The sequence below is a fragment of the Argiope bruennichi genome, chromosome 11, assembly GCF_947563725.1.
Source record: "Argiope bruennichi chromosome 11, qqArgBrue1.1, whole genome shotgun sequence".
Lineage (NCBI taxonomy): Eukaryota > Metazoa > Arthropoda > Arachnida > Araneae > Araneidae > Argiope > Argiope bruennichi.
In genome coordinates, this window is record NC_079161.1 from 104,743,282 (window position 1) to 104,760,583 (window position 17,302).

Here is a 17,302-nt window from a genome sequence, read left to right on the forward strand (position 1 = left end):
AATAGTGGCGAAAAGTTGCCTTTTAGTTTCATAAAGAATAATTGAAAATGTGGTTGCCATATGGCAACATCTTGAGTTTTCGCAATGAGTTTGAAATTTGAAAAAAAATTGAAAAAAACTGACAGATTTTAAAATAGGCCTTTAAATTTATTTTTTCGATTTCAGTTTGGTAATAGAGAGGAAAAGGTACCTTTTAGGTTCAAAATTTTTTTTTTATTTGCTTACAATGCTACAACATCTTAAGGTATCTCAAAGAATTTAAAGTTTGTAAAAAAATTGAAAAATTATAAACTTTGATAAAAAGAATTTTATAAATTTTTCGAGGATATGATGTTACAAAAGATGGTTTTAAATACATATATAAGCACTATAACTCGAAAAAATTCTTAATTACAAAATATAATGATAAAAAATATATTGAATGTTAAATTTTGTTTCTTACTTTTGTATCCTTAATGATTACAAAGACTACAGTTCAAAATCTTTTCTACTTCATTGCCAATTGCCACAATAAACTGATTTTTTTTTTGTATTAAATTTTGGCATATTCACATGCGAGTTTATTTTTGCTCTTTATATATCCTTCTCTTATTCTTCTGAACCTCGGACATTTTGGGCCGATTCGGTCACCAGTTTTACAGCTCTTCCTACAGCTTGAGGGACAAGAAAGCCGGAGAAAGTCGATAACCGAGTTCACTTTATTATTTGGTTCAACTTCAGACGACTTCAGTATAAAGTCTTTGAGAGAGTCACTGGAAACATATTTTAACAGTGAGGGTTCAGTTACGTTATTTTCAGACAATGAGATCATGTCCATTAGGGATTGCAATACCGGGATACCGAATACCGGTATTTTGGGTCATTTGTACAATTTCGTAATACCGGTATTCACAAGTTTAAATACCGGTTTTTCGGTATTTACTAGAAATTTTTAAAATTGTTTCCACTATATGTTCAGGGATCGCCAACATGGCAAAATAGTATACGTTTTTGTTTTTATGTCTCCCTAACGGGCGAAATTAATTAACTAATTAATGGCTTAATTAATTGTAAAAATCTAACTTGGCGAAACATGGATTATCCCTGAAAGAAGATATTGTATCCATAACGACTGATGGAGCAACAGTTATGAAAAAAGTTGGAAAGTTGATTGGTGCACATCAGCAATTGTGCTATGCACATGGAATTCAATTAGGAGTAATAGATGTGTTATACCGAAAAAATAAAGAACAGAAGAATCCAAATACTGTGGATATAGAAACTTCGGATTCCAGCTGTGAAGAGAGTAAGAGTGATATTGACAATGAAGATAATAACAATGTAATTGTTGAAGACGATGTTGCTAATGAGGATGAAATATTTACTCATCAATAATTGCTTCCTATAATTTATAAAGTTCGAAAAATTGTTAAGATATTTAAACGTTCCTCTATAAAAGATGACATATTACTAAAATACATACTAACTAAAAATAAAACAGAACATATGTTAATATTAGATTTTAAAACACGTTGGAAGAGTTTACTCCTAATGATGGAACGATTTTTGAAACTGAGAAAACCAATCCAAAAAGCAATAATCGACTTAAACCTGTAAATTAATCTTTCAGATAGTGAATTCGACTTAATATCCAGAACTGTATCAGCTCTACTTCCAATAAAACTGACTATTGAGGCATTATGTCGGAGAGATTCTAATTTATTAAAAGCTAATGCAACAATAAATTTCACGTTGCAGTCATGAAAGAACAGCACACATCACTATCTGAAGAATTATATATTACATAGAAAAATAGCACAGAAGAGGCATATCGAAATAGAAAATGTCTTATGGTATTCACAAAATTATAATGATTTTAAAAATGAAGATGAAAAAGAAGAAAAGAAAATAACCAATTCACATCTGATGAAGTTTATAGTAAATTTTCTTAAAATTTTTTACCCACAAACCTATCCACATTCAGAAGAATTCGGTTCAGTTATCGAAGATTATGATGACACTTATGTCGATAGTGAAAAGGAATTGTCTCTTGGACAAAAATTAGAATTAGCGATTAATAAGAAAATTTCAACGAGCCAAAATACAATACAGAAATCAGCTATTACCAAAACTATCCGATAAGAAATCAATTTATTTGAAGATGTGGGATTTAGAGGTAAATACTTGGAAAAAGTATATCGCACATTGCTAACAGTACCACTAACTATCGTAGATGCCGAATGAGCGTTTTCGACAGCTGGTAATTTTTGCACAAAATTACTTTTCAGACTTAATGGCAGTACAATGGATGCATTATGTTTTTTATGATCACATTTCAAAAATTTGTAATAGTACCCCAGACTGAATAGTGATATTTACACTTTTTTGAGATTTAAATAACTAAGATGTTCCTTTACTTTTTTGTGATTCTTTATATACTGTTATACTTTATAAGTTACAAATTATTTTTTGTGATATTTACCCTCTATAATAAAACTGGCAAATAAAACAAAGAAACTCCTGTGTTTTCTTTCTTTTTCTAAAATTTCTAATACCGGTATTAAAACCGGTATCCCGGTATTAAGATCTAAAATATATCGAATACCGGTATTGAAATTTTGGTCCGATATTGCAATTCCTAATGTCCATGTAATTCTTTGCATCGAAGTTTATCTTTGAAACTGAACTTTTTAACTATGTCTCAACTTTCTGTTGTTGCTTTTAAAACAAGTTCACTTTGCATTTTACGTGCATAACTTAGCATGGCATAAAATGATATTTTCTGGCGTAGCAAAGTACCTATTTCTTTGAATAATCGATTCTATAACGTTCTTGAGATCGTCAGAGAGATAGCGTGAGTATGAGATAATATTAAACAGATGTTTGGAACCATACGTACATGATGACATTAATTTAATATTAAACCACACAGGCACATACACTTTCACAATGTACTCAGTCAGTGTCTTAAGATTTTCTGTTGCTACATACAATCGAAGCAAGCGATAGCAAGCGAAGACTAATGTCAACCACCTGGAGTGAGCAAGTTTTCCAGGGTTTTTTTAAAGATAAATCTAGTGAGCAATTTCAACTTGACACAGCGATGCACATATCCATTAAATGGTTTTGATCTTACTTAAATCATTTTTGTCTTCCAGAAGAGGAAGGTTATTTTCAATTGGCAAGAAGGTAATCACAGGAAGACTAGCAGAGTTTTCTAGCTGCTGACCTTCACCTTTAAACTTATTGGGTCCTTTCGTTTTACCATCTAAATGACAAAAAAGATGTCGCAATGGTAGCTCAGTACAATGCAACAAACAGATTAATCACTGTAAAGGTCTTCCTATTTCCTTTTCCATCAAAGAAATCGCACCATTATTATATCCAGTGTTTGCAACGGTTCCATCACACCCAACAGAAGTAAAGTTCAAAAGTTGTGTGTTGTGTTCTCTATCTTTAAGAAATTCCCGTATATTGTCTGCTATATCTTTTCCAGTGCCAGATTTAGGTGTTACATGGCCTAAAAAGTTTGAGTTTGGTTCATCTATTAGTGAAATGTGCACTTCTGAAATAACTTTTTTATACAACTGACTACCTCTCTACTCTTAAACAATTGTTATGCTTTCTCCCATCAAAAAACAATCCTCTATTTTCGGTTATTTGAGTATAACGATTGTCTTTAATGAGAACTCTTTGATTTGTTGATCTTGCTTTCCTAATTTTCCTCTTGTCTATTACATAGATTTTGTCTTCTGTTATTACATCCAAGTCTTGTAAAGCAGCACTAGCTATAAGTGCAGCAGCTCAATTTGATATTCCGATACGGTCAGCAATGGAAGCTACAGATGGCAGTTTAATACGCTTTTGAGTGCTTTTCTCTTCGTTCAGTTTCTAAGGGTCTGATAGTTTTATCTCTTCTTGTCTATTTGATGGATCTGGTTGGTCTTTCTCTTCTAGTGTGTGCTCTCTTAAAGAACACTGTTGTTCTTCAGCTCTGTCAATAACCATTTCTGCCACACAAGTATTTTTCGCCCGTTCTTGATTAAATTTAGCTATTCTCTGTAGTTCTTTACATTTTCTTCCTTCTCTTTTCCTCAAAGCTCTTGTGATAGCTACATCTGTGTTACCTATAACCATTTTCCTGTTAGAGCATTGATCGTTTAGAAACTCTTGTTCCATAACTGCACTTTATTTTCTTTTATGCAAGTGTAAGTATTAAAATTTACACATTTACAGGCAGCAATATAAAATAGGCGTTTAGCTTATTCTCTAAATTTTCTGAGGTTCGAATCAAACTTATTTGAACTTTTTCTGCTTTTAGACTTTAATAAATTCCTGTATTTAGCATGATAAGCTTTTATCATTTGCAAAATTCTTTTGCTAGAAATAGCGAGTATGGAAGCCCTTGACCATATTTGTTCTATTTTGTGAACTAAAGTGTCACATATTTCCCTTACAGAAGCATCCTTCTCTATAGCGATTTTGAGGTTATATCTAATATAACAGTAGCACTTCATAAGATAGTAGTAAGTAGTTCAACTTCAAACAAATCACTAAATTCCCCAAAAATAGGGCATTCTGACATTTATCTTGTCTTCGCGAACTTAATTTGAGCCATTTTTACTAACTACGAAGTACACAAGCACATAAATTCACAAATCAATTTCGTTAATAATTACGCAACAGACGGAACGGAGAGTCAAACTCAACTGAACTCGGCACCAGCTCTGTTCTCGTCACCAAATGCAGATATAACTCCGCCTCCCCTCAATAACATCAACTTGAGTGATGACTCAGCTTCCTGGATGCCATACCATTGCAAGAGTAAAATTGTTTTTATTTTTCTATTCATATTATGACGCATATCTAAAACTTTTTATTTCCTAATCGAGTCTCGCAAAAATCTTTTTAAAATTGCAAAAAGTGTGTTTTCTTGAAAATTTAACGTCCTCGTGATACCACAAGATGTACTCTAATATTTTTTATAATTTTTATTTATCTTATCTAAACTTTATCTAGCAACTTTTCTGCGCTATTACAAATTAAAAATCAAAAGTTGATTATTTCGTAAAAAAACTCCGTCTCCCCTAAATAACATCAGTTCCGGCAATGATTCAGCATCCTGGATGCCTGCCAACGCAATAGTAAAATTGGTTTTATACTTCTATTCATATTATAACGCCTATTTAAAACTTTTTATTTCATAATCAAGACACGTAAAAATCTTTGAAAAAGTTCCAAAAAGGGCGTTTTTATGAAACTTTAACGCTCTTGAGGTACCTCAAGACGTACTCTAATATTGCTAATATTTATAATTTATTTTATTTACACCAAAAGGCAACTTTTCCGCGCTATTCCAAATTCAAAATCAAAAGTTCGTTTTTTCGTTCCTCCCTAATGAACAGTCTTTAAAATAATTCATTCATTTGGATTACAAATTTCCTTATTTCTTAGAAATATAGGCAATTAGTCTCAAATTTTGCATGGATCAATTTTTCGCATTTCTGCTAAATTCTTCTAGCCGAAAATGATCATTCATCAGTCTATAAAAATTTTTCACTTGATGAGTTTATAATCATTATTGTTGCAAAATTTTCATAGTTTGAAAGTTATTTACAAACTTATGCAATTTCCAGGTCGCTATGACCAGAGTCGAATGGAAAAAAGATGTCGCCGTTTCACAGAAGATTTCCAGTGTCCAGCTAACAGATCGTACGTGGCAAATTCTCACTGTGACATGTTCTTCGACTGCCGAACTGGAAAAGCTTGCGCTAAGAAGTGCCCAGAGGGTCTCTATTTCAACTGGGAAACATCGATGTGCGATCTACCAACGAACGTTCGATGCAAGAAAAGTGAGTGATGCTCATTGATTGAGAAATATATAAAAAAATTACTCAATCGTATTCATTTCTAAACCGTAAACCATGCTCAGAATATTTTGGAACTAAAATCATTAGTTCATAAATATCTGTTAATACCTGAATAAATACAAGAGTAGCATCGGTTAATACCTGAGTAAAGAGCAGATTCTTAGGATTATGATCGTTTCACTGATGTTTTGAAATCAAAAAATAATGGAGTAACTTTTCATCATGGGCAGTTTGTTCTATTTGAATAGGATATTTTTTTTTATGTGTATGAAATCTTCAGTTTCCAATCTGTTGCATATAAGAGATACAGTTTCATCTATATAGACTCAAAAAAAGTCCAAAAGTAATTAATTCAGAGTAAAGGTTTGGTGCGAAAGCCATTAATAATACTTCTTATAAATATTTCATTGACTAGATAACATTAAAAATCTTCAATAATATTGTAGTACTTATTAAATGAAAAAATATTTTGATGCTTATTAAATGAACAACACTCACTAGCGCTGTTGTTATTAAAATACTACTTGGGGAAATGAATATTTTGTTGATTATATGGTATGCTATACCAAAATAAGCTCTTAAACAATAATTACAAATTTATAATTTAGAGACAAAAGAATGTTCCTTCTTTAAAAGACATAAAGATAAGAGCTGATATGATTGATATGAAAATACCGAAGGATAAAAGAAAGGTTGCGGCAGACAGAAATTACATAGCCTCCATCACGTTTCACAAAACTATAAATTTGAATAAAATAAAAGTTATTTCAAAGACAATGAATAAATAAAATATCAGTAAATAAATAAAATAAAAAAATAAAGTGTAAAAAAAGTAAATCACTTGGTGAAGCTCGCTTTCAATAAGGGAGGAGTTTCTCTGTTTTCAGTGTTTCGGTATAGATTGCAAGTTGCTACGACAAATTTGGGGAATTGTTTGGATTGCTTCATATAAGCATGCATTAATTGTGCATCAAAAACCAGATAATAGAAATCGAATTTCTGCACTGCGTGGAAATTTATAAAACTTTACTGCTCTAAGAATAGGTTTAGAACACTTGCAGATTTTTAAGATGTGGGATTTTCTAAAATTTATTCAATTGTCATTTTTCTAGTTGCTCTGATTTATAGTAGAACTTGATTTTATAGGTGGCTTTTTAATTACTATATGAAACAAACTGTGTTTTTCCTGGTATTAAGTTTGAATATTAAAGAACCAAGACTATTTTCCTTTCGATTATCTCATACATTTTCAAAATGTGTCTAGTTTTGTGTTTGATTTGGTAGTTGCTTAGGTAAGAAAGCGGATTATCACATATTGTTTGGGAAATGCAAAGTACTTTTCCTTAAGTCAGGGACGCTCCCTCGCTTGCTAAGCTCTCATCGACCCATTTGTTTACTCCCATTCAAAGGCAAAATCATTCAAGACCTTTTACTTCCATAATTTAATGCGTATATTAATAATGCAACTTGATTTCCATTGAATGCTGAATTACAAAGTGCCAGTCAAATCTCAATTAGTTTTAACTTACTGAGCTAGAAAAGATACTCTTTATGCTTTGTTTCTGGACATAACCGATTTTCTTCTTGTTTGTACCATTTTTTACAGAATCGATAGACTTAATTGTACTTGCGTTCCCCAGGAAATGCGGAAAACTTTGCTTTTGATTGCCTTCATACTTATCAACTCCATCTTATTAGTCTCTCAGTAAAAAAATAAATATATGATTCACCCATGCTATAATCAGTAGATCTTCTGTATTTAAGTCACAAAATATTTTATATCTAAAAGTATCTACACCATTCTACAGAAGGATGAAAGAAAGGTAGTTCGATTGATTTTTCTTTTTCTGCATTATGTTCTTTTCTTTTTTTTGTGTGTGTGTGCCATTTTATTTACTTTTTGCCAAATTCTTTGTTTTTCATGTTTATTATCTTATGTATTATATTTCAAAATGTCCATTTGTTTTACTTATGTGTTTGGTCAAGTGCGATTTCTGGTGCACAATACTACATAACATAACGCCATCCTGTGCCCCCGGTGCCTATAACACTAAGTTATCTAACCAGTTGGATGAGCACAAGATAGAAGGGGAAAAAAAGAAAGAAAATTTTTGATAGAAAGAAAGAAACGACAGACCATCCAGGGTTCTCCAGAGAGATCCTATTGGTGTCAAATCCTACACGACTGTATTCAATTTTTGGTGATGTAATAACTGGATAGAGGGGACAAGAATACTTAAACAAATGGTGACTTTGAGTTGAACTGACAAGGAAATGAGATTATTAACTGAAAAAATTGATAAATTACATTGACAACATCTGTATGACATGTATAAGCATATAAATAATCACTGAAGAGTCAGAAATCTGTAACGTCCGTCTGAGTCCTGTGGTTTTGATTTCCTTCGTGAGAACTGCACTTATGAGGGACTTTTGAAGTTATAATTTCGGCGGATTTTGACAAGTGGCATTTTGATCTCAGCTATTGTGTAGTCTTGAAGAGGTCTTGGTATTTATGAATATGGTTTACTATGGAGTGGATCTTGCCGCGTGAAAGGGTATTCGATGCAACTCTCCTGTACCATTCTTCCTCGAGACTTGTTTCTGGCTTTCTCATGTGCCATGAGAGTCAGTAGGCATTCGGTGGCATAGTGAATTGGGGATCCTATCTCCCCACAGCTACAGTAAGGAAAATTGGCCAGATGGAATCTGTACGTATGTCGGTAATGAGCCGTGTCCAGTGATGAAAAAGACATCCATTGGCCGCGTAGAGAGAAACTTTCGGTATTATGTTGAATGTGGAGCGACCTGTTTCACCTTCTTCCCATTCCTTTTGCCATCTTGTCATCATATCGGTTTGGAGGATGTTCTTCAGATGACATCTTGGAAGCTTCATTACATTCCGATCTTGATTAGCATTAGTTGCTGTTTTGGCTAGTTTGTCCGTGGCTTCATTCACTTTATAGCCTACATGTGCCTTGATCCATGAAATTTTAATGTGAGGATTTGCAAGAAGGGTAAATGTATCTCTTGCTAATTGGCTATTGGACTTTGGAGAGCTTGAGGCTTGTATACTTGCTTTATTGTTGACGTAAATAGTAACTGGATCTGATGTAGAAAGAGAGGTTGCGTATTTGACTGCTCTATTGAGTGCTAGTAATTCAGCTTGGAAGACCGTGTTTTCTTTCAATAGGCTGATGGACCACTGGTGTATAGTCACTGCATCCTGCATGACACAAAATGCAGCCCCAACTCTTGCTGAGGATTTTGAACCATCTGCATAGATCCCGAGTACTACATTCTGAGACCCACCGTCTTCCAAAGAAATTTGATGTGCTTGTAGATGTTTGGAAGGATGTGACGTCCAACCCGTAGCTCTGTATTCATACTCGTATGGGCTGATATGTGGCATATCATGTACGATTCCACGAAATCTGTACAGTTCAGTCATTCTTGCCATCTGCTGCAAATGTAGTGGTGGCAAGCCAAGGATAACCTGGTGCTGCAGTAGGCGTGGTTTTGTATGCTCCCGTTATTGCAAACAGAAAGCTTCTTTGTATGGAAGAGAACTTTCTTGCTAATCTAACCGTTGGGTGGAGGCACCAAACTCCTGCTTCGTGTGCAAGCATCCTTTCAATGACTGTCTTCTACAAAATATATCTATGTCGAAGTGTTATTCCCCAGGATTTGCCAGCTATTTTGAGAAAATTGAATTGTTGTTGTTGTCCTTTCAATGCTAAATGCTTGAGGTGGGTATTCTAATTCAATTTATCATCAATATGGACACCTAGGTATTTAATGGCGTGGGTCTCCTTTATTCTTTCTCCCTGTCAATAGATTCTGGGTCCTGCTACCCATTTACTAAACAGAATAAAGTTGTATTTCCCCCCTTGGACACATCTAGATTGTTTATGTCAGCCCAGGATATGAATTGTGCTATTGATTCTTGGGTATTTTTTCTTAGATTTTCCTTTGTTTTGGCTTTAATGATCAGAACAAAATCATCGGCGAATGCGTGGACAGTTGTATGGACAGGCCAGATTTTATTAAGCAGATCGTTCGCACCAAGTTCCAGAGAGCTGGACCACTGCACGATCCTTGGGGGCAGCCTTGCTTCTGTTCTCTTATGGCCCAGCCTTCTTGTGTGTTGAGGATTATTTTTCTGGCATGTAGCAAGTTTTCAGAGATGTTTCTTAAATTTTGGGGACATTGGAGCTTATCTAGATATTTAACTATTGAAAAGTGTTGGATATTATCAAATGCCCCTTTGATGTCCACTGAAAGAACCAGAATATTGTCTTTTTCCCTTTTTCCATCATAAATTTTTCTACAAGCTTTTTAAGAGCAGCATCTACAGTGGTGGCCAAAATTGTGGACACTTTTGAAAATCGCTATGTTTTCTAACTTGGTATGCTTATAGAAAATGTAACGTTTCACAAAATGCAAGCTCTTACATATCATTTTAAAGAGAATGTAATGCTGATTTCGATGCAAAATGCAAAATTCAAATATTTGCAATACAAAAAAAGTTGAGTGGCAATAATTATCGAGATACATTAGATGCTCATGATTGCAGTGAATTATCAGCACTTAGTAGGGTAGCCTTTATTTTTTATTACAGCTTCACACTGATGTTTAAATGAGCTAAAGAGTTTTTTGTTCTTCCTTCGTTATTGTATGATACCAGGAAACAATTATAGTCACAATTTATTATCTTTTGATTAACGCTTCATATGCACAAGAGTTTTCAAACGTTGCCATAAGTTCTCAATAATTTTGAGGCCAGGAAGGTTTCCTGCCCATGATAACAATTCAATGTTCTTTGTACTAAACCACTAATTCGATATTTTTGCTGTGTGTAAAGGAGCAGAATCCTACTGAAAAATAAATAATGCGTTTTTGAAAAAGGGATCACTGATGGAAGGTGTAAATTTTGGTTCTAGAATAGTGTCAATGTATTTCTAGCCTTTAATGTCCCATCGATAAGATGAAGGTGACCAATGACATCTGCTGACATGCATGACCAAATCATAACACTAATTGAGTTCTTCACAGTTGCCTGAATGAAGTCAGGATGTAGCTCTTCCCCTACTCTACGTTTTGCATATTTTCGCTACCGAATAATATCTTTGTTTAATAAAATCTAATAATCTAAATCTAAAATCTAAAATGTTTAATAAAAATATATTGGTTTCATCACTCCATATAACATGTGACCACTGATCATTTGTCCAATTAATGTGTTCCTTTGCCCACTGTAATCTGTTTTTCTCTGCTGTAAATTGAAATAATGCTTTTTCGAGGAATTCTACCTTTTAGTTCAACATTTAATAACATTCTCCTGATTGTTCTGGAACTGACAGAAACACCAACATCATTCAATTGACTTCTGATGGCCTCTGATGACTTTCTTCTATCTTGGAGACATAGCTTTTTCATTCTTCTATTATCAACAGATGTGGGGCACCCTTTTCAGCCATTTCCTACTTTATTTTTTATTGAATTTGTCTCCGATATCGTAAACAAAACTTTCGGACTCCAGATGTAGTCACTGAACCACCCACCTGTCTTGCAATTCCAGCATAGGAAAGACCCCATTCATATAACACAATAATCTTAGTTCTCTTTTTAGATGTTCAATCTATTCATTTATTTGATGTCATTGCTTCTTGACTAAATATTATAAATATTTACAAAAATGTCTACTATATATTAAAAAGTTTAACAAAATTTCTAACTTGCAACTTAATTACATCAAAAACAGTCTTCCTTCTACAGGAAAAAGCACAATAATGACTCGTTATAACTTTAAACATGATATCAGCTTCGGCTAGCAGTTATTAACATTTGACTGCTTCTCAGAACAAAAACAGTGACTTGTCAGGAAAGTTAGAAATTACAATCCACTTCATCAATGTGTTTGTTATTCAGATTAAAGTAAGAATGTTTTTTTAATTGAAAATATTTGAGTTGTGCTTCTTTTATTGAAATCAGTATTAAATTCTCTTTAAAATGATATGTAATAGTTTGCATTTTCTGAAATGTATCATTATTTATAAGCATACAAAGTTAAAAAACATAACGACTTTTAAAAGTGTCCATAATTTTGGCCACCACTGTATAAATTTTCCTTCACGGAATACAAACTTGTTATTGTTGATGAGTTTATTTGATTCTAGAAAATAAATAAGACGCTGTGTGAGTAATTTTTCTAGAACTTTTCCTATAGTAGGCAAGAGAGCTATTGGTCTGTACGACGTGGCTTGTTTAGGGTCTGTTCAATTTTTTGAAATAGGATTATATTGCTTTTTTTAAATGGATTCGGGTATTTTTCTAGTGAAAGACATTTATTAAGATATTCTTTGAAGAGGGTCGGGAATTTTTTTTTTTATTGTTTTTATAATTATATTATCAGTACCATCTTATCCTGGTTCTTTTCCATGAGAGAGATTATCAATGTCCTGTGCTATTTCTTTTTCAGTGAAAGGGCAATCACTAGGAGTGGTGGTGATTTCATGTGTTAAAGATGGAGTTGAACTTGGGAATGGAAAAATTTGTTCTAATATATTCTGAGCTATTTTCTGGTGTCTTCCTTTTGCATTGATATTGTAGAAGACTGTTAGTTGAGATGGATGAATTGTTTTCCTAAAGGCAGCTTTAAAATGTTTCTCATATGGATTTGCAGCTTCAGTACAAAGATCTTTCCAACCAACGCTTTTGGATCTCTTGCCTTTCTTCATATATTTTTTGGCTTCTATCTTCCACTGCAAATATTTTTCAGATCTTTCCTCCGAACTTGATCTTTGGGCCCTTCGGCTCAATGCCTTAATTCTTTTCTTTTCTATTTCGAATTTATCTGTCCGCCAAGTTGGGTTTTCAGAAAATGGCTGTTTTTTTTAATTTTAAATGCTTTGTTGCAGGTTTGAATTATTGTTTCTTGAAGAAGTAGGTAAATTCTTTAGTTCTTGTTGGATATTGCAGTTCTTAATTATGTTAATTAGTTCTTCGACATAAACTTAAAATTGTTTGTGGAATTTGTTATGGTTTCCATGGAGGGTTTTAAACCTATTGAATATGTGGCTATTAATTATTGTTCTTATTGTTATCTGAATAAAGTGGTTATAACTAAACGATGGTTCTTCGAGAACTTCCCAAGAGGCTACCTTTGTGATATCCTGTGAACAGAATGTCATATCGGGCCAGCCCACATATGTATTTCTTGTGAAGGTTGGTGGGGCATCTGACGAATTGTTGATATAAAGGTTATTAGTCAGTAGGAAATCCATTATTGCAACACTCCTGGTGTTGGTGAAATGATAACCCCAAAGATGATTGTGGCAATTCAGATCGGCTCCAACAAGGAAGTTTTCATTTGGTAGCATTCTTATAAAATCCTGGATCTCTTGTAAAGTTTCATTGATATCCGCTATTGGGAATGAATAACCCGAAATGAGTGTTATATGTTTGTTGTGTGAAGTTTGACTGCTATAGTATTTTCCAATTTAGCTACTGGAATTGCTTTATGGATGGTTTGGGAAATAAAAGTTGCAGCTTCATTTGATGTAGATGTGAAGATGTTCCAAGACATCGGCAAACCTTGTATTTTGTTGTTGTATACATATGGCTCTTGTACCAAGAGAATGTCCGTTTTCAATTTTACTACGGCAGGGTGTAGGTGAGTGGTTGCTGCTTTAGTTCTGCCGAGGTTAATTTAGAGAATATTTAAATTTTTGTTGCTGGTGCAGGACGAATTCAAAGTGATATTAGTTGTCATTAATAATCCCTAGTCCATTTAAATGCTTCTGTATTTGTGTTGTGTTCTTTTGTCTTACCGAAAATCATGAAGGCAAATAAATAAATATATCTAAGAAATTTATTTATATTACATTTACTTTTATGTAGTTTGGTGTGCATCAACTAACTTTTCTTCCTCCCTTTGTACTTGCATGCTTGATTTAGCATATTTGTCTATTGAGACAGAACAGTATATAGATGAACAGATGTATCTGTTCACATTTTTTCAATTGCATATTACTTACTTGTATGTTGGCTACACGGTGCACGTGCAAACGGTAACTCAGATACATTGAATAGTATAAGTTTTCCATAATACATTGAATAGTATAAGTTTTCCATAATACATTGAATAGTATAAGTTTTCCATAATACATTGAATAGTATAAGTTTTCCATAATACATTGAATAGTATAAGTTTTCAGCAATATTCGTTGAATCAGGAATAATGTATTTCAATTCTTGCTGTGCTGCTAGTATTAAAGATTAATTTTTTCTACCAAACTGTCCATTCATGCAATGCATATTCTAAAACATAAGTATTCTTATATAAAGTCACCACCATTTCGTAAACTATTCATCATGATTGCTCTAACCAACGTGTCTATTAGCATTTCGTACCAAATTTTGGAGAGTTACGTATGCATCTTTTCTAGAAATATCAATTGTTAGATTTTTTTACATCTACATAAAAGATAATTTGCTAACATTGTTTATTTCTGCCATCCTCATAGTTTCATTTGAACTGAATGAAATTGTTATAAACAGCTATGTATGTGGAACTAAGAAGGAACGATTTTCCTTTGTTTGAAATCTAAAAGCAAACAAAAAGTGATAATAATATCAAATGCTTCCTCATGAAGCGTAAACTGGTAAAATATGTAGCTGCAATCAATATATCTGCAAAAAATCACTTGAGAGATATACGAGCTTATGACACATAATAACTAACATTTTCATCAACTGTTTCTTAGAATAAATTCTTTAAATGAAAGAAAGTTATATTTAATTTGATTTTATTAAATTGATTATAACATTCTTAAAATTATGTGAATTTTTAAAAGACAATACTCAAAACAATAAACTTCAGAAAAAAGTTATTCTTGTCTTCAGATATAAAAGTGAAAATTTTTTTTCAGGGGATGGTGGCAGTTACAGCTTAAAGAGATTTGCAGAAATTTGCAGACACGGCTACAAGGTGCAGGCGGTGGACCCCGCAACGAACAAATGTTACTACAAGTGTCATCATGACAAATTGGGGCGTTTCTGCTGTCCCGGTACCCATATATATAACGAACAACGGAGGAAATGTGAAAGAAGGGCAGCATTTCACCTTCCGTACGTTGCAAATACTAATATTTCTTTTTTTTTAAATTTATTAATAGCTAAGCTGATGCTCATTATATATTGATTCATGCATTCTTTGATGAATGGATATTTACAAATCCCACTTTTACATGATTTTTTTTTTTTTTAACATTTCGAACTTCATTTTCCTGAATTTCTCATCATTCAATGAAAAAAAAAAAACTATCTTTTCTAAAAGTAGCTTTTTTACTAACGAAACTCTTTCATCTACGAAGAAATTTTGCTGCTTCACTTGCCCGAAAGAATAGCTTTCAATTTGAAATAATTATTTCAAAAATAAGGATGAAACTAAAAGAATATAAAAAGAAACTTTTTGTGTTTAATGTTTGAAAAATGGAATCGAAATGTTCGAAATTAAAATAGTCGAGAGGACAATCGAGTCCGTGAGAATTCCATCAATTTATAATAACTGATAAAGTTGCGAAATAAGCTCGTTGGGCAATCTCATACATTGTAAAAATATACAATCCAGTTATAAGGAGTAAAAAAATTAAGAAAAGAATTGATAATTGTAGAATAAAAAAAAGGGAGGTTAACTCGATATTTCCCCCCCGAAAAAATTTCTTTTATATCTTGGAAATTCAGCATAATTATTCTTTCATCATAAAATATTGCTCAATATTGCATTATGTTTAAATGTTGTTGATTGTTACTAAAAGGGAGTTACAATATCTTTTTACTACAATATACAACACAAATCATTCTCTCAACTTCTAATTTATATGGTAACTTTTATTAATTCATTATTCAGCAGCGGCAGTGTTTTAAAAGGAGCTTTCGAAAATGCTTGCTAATCGCTATTAAACATGCTGTTATTCATAATTTGATAAAATTTGCATTTATTCAAATTAAATGGCGAAATACTTCGAAGTCTATTTTAACTTCGAAGTATTTCGACATAATTTATTCCTAATGAAGGCAGAAGCTCTAGTCCTTCAATATATGTTTATTTTATTCACATGTAAATTATTTTTCTTCACAATAATAATAAAAAAAGAAAATTCTGTTGGTAAATGGAAGGTGAAGCTGTATTCCGCTTATCCAGTGTTATAAGGGAACCGTCTCAGTTAAGAAAGCAGAAAGGAATATAAATGACAGTAACTATTAAAAAAATCTTTCACAACTCCAGGTTAAAAGGGTGTCAAAATGAAGTGATGAAAATTATTTTCCACTTTCCAGTTATCGATAAAATGTTCATTACAAATTTTTGCTACGATGAGTTGTTTCTTTTTATCTTCAATATTAAACGGCTTGCAGTGAAGTGAGCATTTTCACAGTCCAACCCCTCTGAGCTTGATGGCTTATCTTAAAATTTTCGCACACCTTACATGTTATTTGCCATTTCACATCTAATTCAATTACTCTTCATGTGATCACAAGACAAAACGGATTAATTGTTTCACATTTTAATACTATTAAAATTTAATTATTCAGAATCCCGGAAAATCGGCAAAAATTATTTCACGATTTCCTGAGACCATTGCACTATGTGGAATTCTTGCAAGAATTCATATTTAAAAAAATCAAAGCAAGCCATTTTGAAAAGAGAAAACAGAAGGAAGAGGATGGTAAAGTACGCTTTAATACAATTAAGAATAGTTTGTTAGGTCTGTGGGAAGAAATAGGTATAGGAATGGCATTTTGATTTATGCCATTTAGAAATGCATTATAAAATTCTTTGAATATAAATTCCAATAATTTTGAGCATTAGAGAGGAAAGAACTGCGAATCTTTGAATTGGTAGCAGAAGCATTTTCTTACAATCAAAACTGCTGCTGCATTTAAGTCAAATGCGTCTTAACTGAAATAGGAGAATCTAAATATCAGTAAGGGGAATTCGGCAATATGAATAATTTTTTTAATAAATCGGAGAAATGCGGTGCCCAAATAATCGATTGGAAGTAATTTCTTCAATAGGAAAAAAAATGCCCAAACTATCACCAACATTTTAAATCAAGATCGCGTTTTAGGCAATCTTTCGCAAAATTGTTCCAACCTTTTGCATTCTTTACTAAATATTTTTGTTCAAAAGGTGGAAAGAATCGCAAACATCATCATTGTTCATTAACGGTTTAATCTCAGATTTTAAATGATAAATTTGGATCCATTCGCAAAGCATAGTCACAAAGCCTCAAACTTTTGTATATATCAATGTTATTTAAAGCTATTGCATATAAAAGGGTAACTAAACAACGACAGATTGTTTAAGTTAATGAAATACGATTCATAACTCTTGAATGCCTATTGAATTAGTTTAAAAGCCATTTTCAAATAAAAAGATAAGTATCTCA

General features: G+C 32.6%; 1 protein-coding gene across 1 annotated transcript in view; it reads left to right on the forward strand.

Moving 5' to 3' along the window:
- The window catches only part of LOC129956841 (uncharacterized), a 201,370-nt gene that overhangs the window by 94,023 nt on the left and 90,045 nt on the right, over positions 1-17,302 (forward strand). The window contains exons 12-13 of the mRNA XM_056068796.1: positions 5,616-5,831; positions 14,783-14,981. Of these exons, the coding sequence (XP_055924771.1) occupies positions 5,616-5,831; positions 14,783-14,981 (415 nt within the window). The remainder of the gene's footprint in view (positions 1-5,615; positions 5,832-14,782; positions 14,982-17,302) is intronic.